At 44.0% G+C, this 8,237-nt stretch overlaps 1 protein-coding gene across 1 annotated transcript; it reads left to right on the top strand.

The window, feature by feature from the left end:
• Nucleotides 1-2,145: 2,145 nt before the first annotated feature.
• On the top strand, nt 2,146-4,162 carry LOC147340524 (germ cell-less protein-like 1). Its single transcript, XM_086388325.1, has one exon. The coding sequence runs from the start codon at nt 2,229-2,231 to the stop codon at nt 3,732-3,734; it is 1,506 nt and encodes a 501-aa protein (XP_086244451.1). The 5' UTR covers nt 2,146-2,228; the 3' UTR covers nt 3,735-4,162.
• The last annotated feature ends 4,075 nt before the right edge of the window (nt 4,163-8,237 follow it).

Below are 8,237 nucleotides of genomic sequence, written 5' to 3'. Positions count from 1 at the left end.
CAGATGGCTCCATTCTTATAAATAGGGCAGCCCAAGTGTTGACTCTACCCAGACCAGGATCAAAGTTACTATCAAATGTAACCTGATTCTTGCAGGTTATTCTTGGACTGCTGATTACAGTAATTCATCTACTGATATTTGGTCTCTGCCTTTTAATCTACTTATCTAGTTTGTTCTTTCTAAAGGATACAATGGCTTCCCAGACAAAGTAACAGTGATGCAGAGATTCTGGCCACTCTTCAAAATGGACTCCCCTGATGTTCCACCATGGTTACAGATACAATCTTGGTTTACAAGCTCTCCTTTGTGAAAAACTATCTTGACTACAATCATTGTAATCATTCTGTTTTTTGCTGTTTGCTCCTTACATATATAACTGTGTATTTACTACTTGGGGCCCTTGGATCAGAAACCCTAAGTAAAAGGGTAAGGAGAATATGTTGCTTCAACCACTTAGGGTCAGTGCCCCTCACCTGCAGGAAGCAGTTACTGACAGATTTCTCTGCCCCTTTCCCCTCAGCAACAATATTCTCCTAAAATAAAAAGGGGGAAATGAGAGAGTTAACTTAGGCAGGTTGGTAAGGAGTCAAAGCCTAAGGCCCCTTTAAGGAGGAGATAAACATTCTTTCTTTTTCACATTCTTTGCTATAGATATGTAGGCCTCGTAGGCAGCAGTATCTCTTATTCAAGGACATGTCTTTTTTTTTTTTTTTTTTTAAGCTTTGGATATATGTTATGGGAGAAGGTCTGGGTAAAAACTTCCACAGCTGTAGCTCTGGGTTAACCCGTTCCTTCTGGCTAATCTCGTGCTGATGTCATCCCAGGAGGTATGTTACAGGAAAGGGTCTGGAAAAATTCTCGAAGTCTTGAGGTATCTTTTATCTAGTCTCAGCAGCTAGTTGAGAAGTGTATAACGCCTTGCTTAAAGTAGTGAGGTGGGTTCTCTCCTGCTCCCTTCTGACGTCTATGTCTGAAGCTTTTTCTGTCACTTTCACTTTAGATAAAATCTACACAATGCTCCAAGTGACTGAGACTGTCTTTGGTCCCGAGTTAAATCTTCTCCTTCGGAGACCATGAATCTGGCGGCACTGTTCACCATTCACCATTAGCTGTCACAACTCTAGAGTCAGTATTCATGTTTGTCTCATGCCAAGCACCTCTCAACCTGAAGCATTATATAGACCTTCTTATCAACTTTCTATAGCCATCTAACAGAGAATATTTAAAATGTGATTTAAGGTTATCCTGTCCTATTCAAAGTGTGTAAACATTCTACTCACATGATTTGAATAGGGCAGAATCTTTGCGACCCCATGGACACTAGTTTGCAAGTCTCTGCTATTCATGGAATTTTTCAGGCATGAATACTGGAGTGGGTTGTCGTTTCCTCCTCGAGGAAGTCTTCCCAACCCATGCCTCATGCGTCTCCTGCATTGGCAGGTGGATTGTTTACCACTGGGAATGTTTGGGAAGCCCCAAACATTCTACTCAGGCAAGGTCAAATGACCTGAGAGACTTACCGTTTTCAAAGTTTTTTCCCTTGCATTGTACTTTCCTTGTCATTGAAAGGTCCACACTCTCTCTACACCGAATACTTTGTTTAGCATATAACACTTGTCAGTATTTAATATTATTAATTTCCTCAAAAATCAAAATCCATCTCATTCATTCCTCATTTCTTTCAGTGTTTAAGTTTGTTACATGCTTAGCTGGTGTCTAAAATAGAGACAAAAGCAAAGACTGGGCACACATTGCCACTTTTATCACAGAAAATGTTTTGACAGCCGCAAATGATGGGATAACCTAAGAAAATAATTACAGAAATTAAGGTGCATAGAGCACAGAGCTGGAACCAAGACGTAATTATCCAAAAACAGGAGTGATCAGTAATTATTTCAAATGGGGAAGAGGAAATGATGTTCTTAAGATTCATGGGGAAAATTCATACACAAAGTCCTCTGTTCCACCATTATCCTACGAAGGGAGCCGCAGAGAAATCATCCCTGGAGGGAAAGATACACAGAGTGGAATTCCTGGTACAGAGTGCACTTATCCTGTGATGGGGAGTGGGAGGGGTAGGGGAAAGCCTCGTGGGTGTGGCTTTGCGTGGCGTCCAAGATGACGTCACAAACATCAGCCGTATCCAACGACACCGTGGGCTGAGCTAGTGCCAGTGGCGGCTGCGTCTGGTGAGGAAGCTTGCCCTCTGTACCCCTGAGGTAAAAGCCATGGGAGCAGTAAACAGTCAGATGCCCTCGAACAGAGTGGGGCATGCCCCAGAGGAGCCAGGTGCCCCTGAGGGGGAGGAGGAGGCCGAGGAGGTAGCAGTGGCAGTGATAGAGGAAGGGGAGGAGAGCGAAGAGGCCAGACCCACCACCAGCCAAGGGCGCCACAAGCGGAAGACAGGCCCAGAAGGGCAGCTCTCAAAAGCGCCTCACAGGAAGCGAGCAAAAGACAGTTTAGAGTCCGTTTATAAGACACTTTTTCTGAGAGGAGAAGGGAGTGACGTGCAGATCCGTGCCCTGGGGAAGGAGTGGAACTTGCACAAGGTCTACTTGTGCCGGTCAGGATACTTTGCTAGCATGTTCAGTGGTGCGTGGCGTGAGACAACCATGGATACTGTAGAGTTGCAGATGCCTGACGAGAACATTGATTGTGAGGCACTGCACGAGGCTTTAGGTTCCCTGTACCGAAACTCTGTGCTCATCCCACCCGGTCGAGTGGTCCCCATGCTGGCCACAGCCAGCATGCTGCAGCTGGACAAGCTGATTCAGCAGTGCGGAGAGATAATGAAGGAGACGGTCAGTGATCAGACCGTGTGCAGCTACTACTGCTCTGCTGAGAGCTACGGACTCCAGAACATCAGGGCCATGTGTCTTCAGTGGCTGCTGGACAACCTGATGACCCAGCATAGTGAGGAGTTATTGAGAGAAGTTAGCCTGGATCTCATGAAAGAGGTCATTGCCTCTTCAGAGCTCTTCGTGATGGAGGTAGAGATGGATGTGTACACGACGCTGAAAAAGTGGATGTTCCTGCAGCTGCAGCCGACATGGAGAGGCCCCCGCAGAGACCTGCTGCCTGACGCGGACTCGTGGTTTGCCAGGTCCAGGCAGGAGTCAGAGGGCACCCCTTTCCTGGAGACCGAGCAGGGCAGAGCCTTCGTGCCAGCGTTCCAGCAGCTGCGGCTTGCCTACATGATCTGCGACCTGCCGTCAGCACGCATCATCGACCAGGATGCACTGATCCCTGCCACGTGGCTGACCCCAGTGTACAAAGAGCAGTGGCTTGCCCTCCTCCGGGCTGAGCAGACCAGAGACCTCGGGCCCGTGGATGTCTTCGTGTCCGACCTCCAGAGGACCAGCATGCGGTGCGGGGGCCAGCTCCTCAGGGATAAGCAGTGCAGCTGGCGGTGGGCAGGCTTCAACGTCGGCTGGGACTTGGTGGTGTGCTATGCCAACCGGCGCATCATTTTCAAGCGCAGCGCGCTGAACAAGTCCTGCGGTCTCGGGGTCAGCTTACTCTGGCAGAGAAAGGTCGCGTTCCGCTTGCGCCTGGCCTCCTTGGACAGGGCTGGAAGAGCCATTTTCCGGAAGGAGACAGAACTCCAGGTGCTTTCCCTGGGAAAGGATGAAGAGCTAGAGGTGGTGAATCTGGAGAACGAAGATGTGGTTTTCCCCATATATGTGACCTGTAATTTCCTGTACCTCCCCAGAGAGGGGCGTTTTCCTGAGTGAGGACTCCTGAAAACAAAATCTCAGAGAGGTGAGCAGCTCTTTTCCTGGGGTCAGGGACGACCAGCTTTGTCCAGATGCCAGCTCCTTCTGCGGGACCAACCGGACTTGCCCACCTCTGGTGGCCCACCTCTGTCAGAGTCTTTGTTGAACTGTAGCTCATAATACTTGAGATTGTTTACCTGAGCCTATGAAGAGGAGAAATTTTAAAGCCCTGCTCCCCCAACACCTTTAGACCTCATTTGTGCTGTTAAAGTGGCAACCTGTCCTCCTGGTTTACCATCCATCAATGCCCCCTCCCATCATTTCTGCAAAGTCAAAGACCAGTTGACTTTAGAGAGAACCTGTGAACCTACCTACTCTACTACTGTTGGGGAAACTCTTTTAAAATATGCATTTCCTTTAGCTTGATTAAAGGGATGTTAAAGAAACCGTTTGGTTTCTCTTTCAGTTCGCGTGTTTAGAGCCACTCTGCCCCACTCATTACCACTACTACCGCTAGCTTCCTTTGGATTGCTTCCCTTTCCCCATTCCCTGCCACTGAGCGTGTAGTACTTGGTTCCCATGATCTCTCACTCTGTGAACGCACCCAGGCTACACTGATGATCTTCTCTTTATTGGTTGTTCCTCAACATTCTTAGGTTAGTTGACTTCATATCGTATCTTGATGTTACTTTGGCTTTATTTTGACTTTCCTAGCATTTTAACCCTAGAAAGACGCCTCAAATCTTATACAACCCTATATTGGGGGTGGAGTGGAAGGCGGCAGATTGATGCTATGAGGACATCTCGGTACTAGACAGACTTTTTCTGTGGCATACAGCCATGAATTATTTATGCACCAGAATGCACTCTCTAAGCACGCTGATGGCCTTTGCCCTTCAGAAACATTTGACGTTGGAATTGTACGTGGAAAGACTCTTTCCCGCTTAAAAACAGGTCTGGTAACCTCTGGAAAGGAACGCTTTTGAATTATCATGGGAATTATTTGGCATCTGGAAGTGGCATCACGAGAAGTCCACACTAGTAATCAAAAGGGTAAGATAAAAAGTGTTTTTGTCACAAAAGGAGAAGCACACTAGTCACGATTTGAATTTGTTAGTTTCTGATTACTGTTAACTTACAAATTGTCACCATCCCATTCCCTCCATTGAGTCATTTTGAGGTCAAAGAATGGAAAACTCTATTTAAGAATCCATATAAATAATAAATACATGCTTGGAAAGAGTGTGATAAATTAATACAAGATGAACAAATTAAAAAAATAGTATACTCTATTGGTGTTTGGCAGATTCATGTTGATGTATGGCAAAACCAATACAATATTGTAAAGTAATTAGCCTCCAATTAAAATAAATAAATGTACATTTAAATTAAAAAAAAAAAAAAAACAGTCACCAGATTTAAGGCTTTACTTAGTTGAAATCAGAATTTTCCTTACTGGTGGTTTATGTTTCTCTTCCCAATTAGATTTTATCCATTGTCATTCAGTGAACAAATTACTTTTGACTTTATCCATTCATTCATTCCTTTTACTCTTTAAGGAGATTTGAAAGGCTTCCTTATCCCAAACCCACATACTAGTATTAGAGTAATATTTACGTGACAGTTACTTATATGAAATGGTTCAACCAGGAAGCTGCTGTTGCATCCTTCGATGTTTGCCCTTAATTTTGCAGCCCCCTACCCTTTCTCGTGTTCCCTTATATTCCATATACCTAACCAACTACAAACAATAGACTTCATTTTATTTGTGTTTAAAAATAACTGGGGAGAAGAGTAAGTCATGATTCAGTTGAAACGTAAAAATTATTGTTATTTTTTTTTTTCGGCAAGAATTTCACTTTCTTTATATAAACTCTCTAAGCAATTTGAAATCACTTTTTCTTGAGCTGAATGCCAAGATGCCATTTCATCTAAACAGAGGTATCCTCAGTTGGGAAATTCAGAGACTACTTAGCTACAGGCGTACCTTGACTGAAAGATCTGCTTTTGTTTTCCTACCCAACGAGCTTTAAATCCTTAAATTGCTTGTTGCCGCTTACAATAGAAAGATGTTCAATAATGTACAAAGAGTGACAGCTGAAATACACTCATTTAAACATTTAAACTCTCACAAACCCTGACTGTTGCCATTTGCCAGTTTGGGCAATTTATCCAATACCTGTCTCTATTTTTTCTCTTTTTTTTTTTCTTTTCTTTTTGACTGCTCAGGATGAGGAAGAAACCTTTTCCCATGTTGATACTCATTTTGTTAGCCTCTTCGTAAGGCATGGGGAAATGGGGAGGCAGGGCGAAGTACAGTCATGGTAACGCTATAGGAAACCATCAAGCTAAATAACAGCAAAGTAAACGCCACACTAAAGGAGATGTACCCCTATGGGATACCACGTGGTCCTTGACAATGATGAGGATTTATCCCTGTCTCTGTTTTTCCCTCTCTGTATGTCTGCCGCTCTCTCTGTCATCCCCTATCTCTGTCTCCATGATGTCTGTCTGCATCCCTGTCTAATTTCTATCTACCTCTGTCTTTGTCTTCCTCAGTCTCTGTCTCAGACTGCCTATCTTCGTCACTCTCTGTCTCTGTCTTACTGTCCGTATCTTTCTGTTTCTCTCTGTTTCTGACAATCTGTTTGTGTCTGGGTCTCTATGTTTCTGTCTCTGTCTCTGTATTTCTCCAGTGCTTCTGTATCCGTCTGTATCTGCATCTCTCTGTGTCTCTTTCTCCATCCGTCTGTCTTTGTCTTTCCCTTTCTGTCCCGATCTGTCTCTGTCTTTCTCCCCACCCCCAACCTTGTTTCTCTCTGACTCTCTCTCTCCCCATCACTATCTCTATGTCTGTTGGCTCTCTTTCAGTGTGCGTCTGTCTTTCTCTGTCTCTCAGTCTGTCTGTCTCTGTCTTTCTATCTGTGTCAATCAGCCTCTGCCTGTCTCCCTGTCTCTGTCTGCAACCATCATTCTTTGCCTTAGTTTGAATGGGTGTCTGTTTGTCCCTGTCTGTGCCTGGCTTCCTCTGCCTCCCTGTCTCTGTCTCCATCTATTTCTACCTGTCTCTGTCTGCCCCTTTCTGTGTATGCCTTTCTACCTGTCTCTTTTGGGGGAGGAGGTACAATTTCTGAGTCTGTCCATCTGTTGGGCTTTCTCAGCCTGCCTGACCAGCTATCTCTGTTTTTCTGTCAGGCTGTCCTGTCTCTGGCTGTTTCTACATCTGGTTCTGTTGCATCTTTTGATAGTCCATCTCTGCTTCTGCCTGTCTTAAGGAGACAGGAATGAAATGTTATTACAATTCGGTAGACAAACCCTCTTCTGTCATCTTCCCTTCCAGTGGTGTCCTAGAGATAGATGCTGTAAGAAGATAAAGCTTAGCATTCGTATTCAAAGACACAAGAGACTTAAATAAACAATGACTTATGAAGGAGAAAGCAGTGCCCCAGGGATGGAAGTGGGATGGACACAGACAGCAGACCAGTGTAAATTATGCTACTGTGGAAAGGGTCTATATATAAACAGCACAAAGATGACACTGAAATTTCGATGAAAGATAAATCATGTGCTGGAAAAAGAAAACCATCTTTTTAAGAGGAAAATAAAAAGAAGAGGGAGTGTCCAGCCACAAGGTCTACAGGAAGGTACTTGCCAAGTCTCAGCCACAGAATTTGGACATGAAACTGCCTGGTGAGAGTTAAAATAGCAAAATTCACCTATTTTATATAAGCACATCACATCAGTTTAATCATGCGATTAAACTTAAACTTTTGAATTGGGGTCAGCAAACACACACACACACACACACACACACACGGAAATAAGTGGATTGAAGCAGAATCCAAGGTTTTTATGTCATCACCTGTTCAGCTAGTAACATGACTTCTAAGACATTCATACACACACACACACATTTATATTTTATGAGCCCTCATGAGGTTCCACCCTTTCCTTGTCCACTCAGCTACCTGGGCCTTGATGCCCTTCCCTTTATTCAAGATAAATCTCTTGAAAGGGGTGTGTCATCTGCCCCCTGTTCTAAGGTTTACTTGCTTGACTCCAGGCACCATCTATATGTCATAGACTCTCAAATTCATAGCCCATGCACAGACCTCTTCTTTGAATCCAGACCTATAGCCAGCAGTCTGCCCCACCACTTGGAAATCTCAAAGGTGGTGCGATCTACAAAGGAACAAAATAGAACGTATAGTCCAGGCAACCAATTTTAATCTAAATGTAGATTCCTTCCTCATTTGAGTAAATAAATAGAAAGACACTGATTCTGGTAAGGAGAAAATAACCAGGATGTTAGCTGAAACTTATACTTCTTCAAGTGCTTGTGTTTCAGAAGTAAAATTTGTCTATTCATGACATTCTAAAGAAAGGTGGCAATTTTTTTTTTTCTAGTAGTAAGAGAATTGAAATTTACCTCATTTATTTAGACAATAGCCAATTGATATATGAACAGTCTTCGGGAATGATTTGTTCTAACAGTGCAGATGAAAGTTTGGTTTAGTCTGT

The sequence above is a fragment of the Bos grunniens genome, chromosome X (genome assembly GCF_055505025.1).
Source record: "Bos grunniens cultivar Pamir isolate PY7600 chromosome X, Bosgru_T2T1.0, whole genome shotgun sequence".
Lineage (NCBI taxonomy): Eukaryota > Metazoa > Chordata > Mammalia > Artiodactyla > Bovidae > Bos > Bos grunniens.
This window is presented reverse-complemented; position numbering and strand designations above follow the sequence as displayed.

Bases quoted from the DNA above. Each gene is read 5' to 3' on its own strand.
- LOC147340524 (XM_086388325.1), top strand. From the start codon at position 2,229: ATGGGAGCAGTAAACAGTCAGATGCCCTCGAACAGAGTGGGGCATGCC.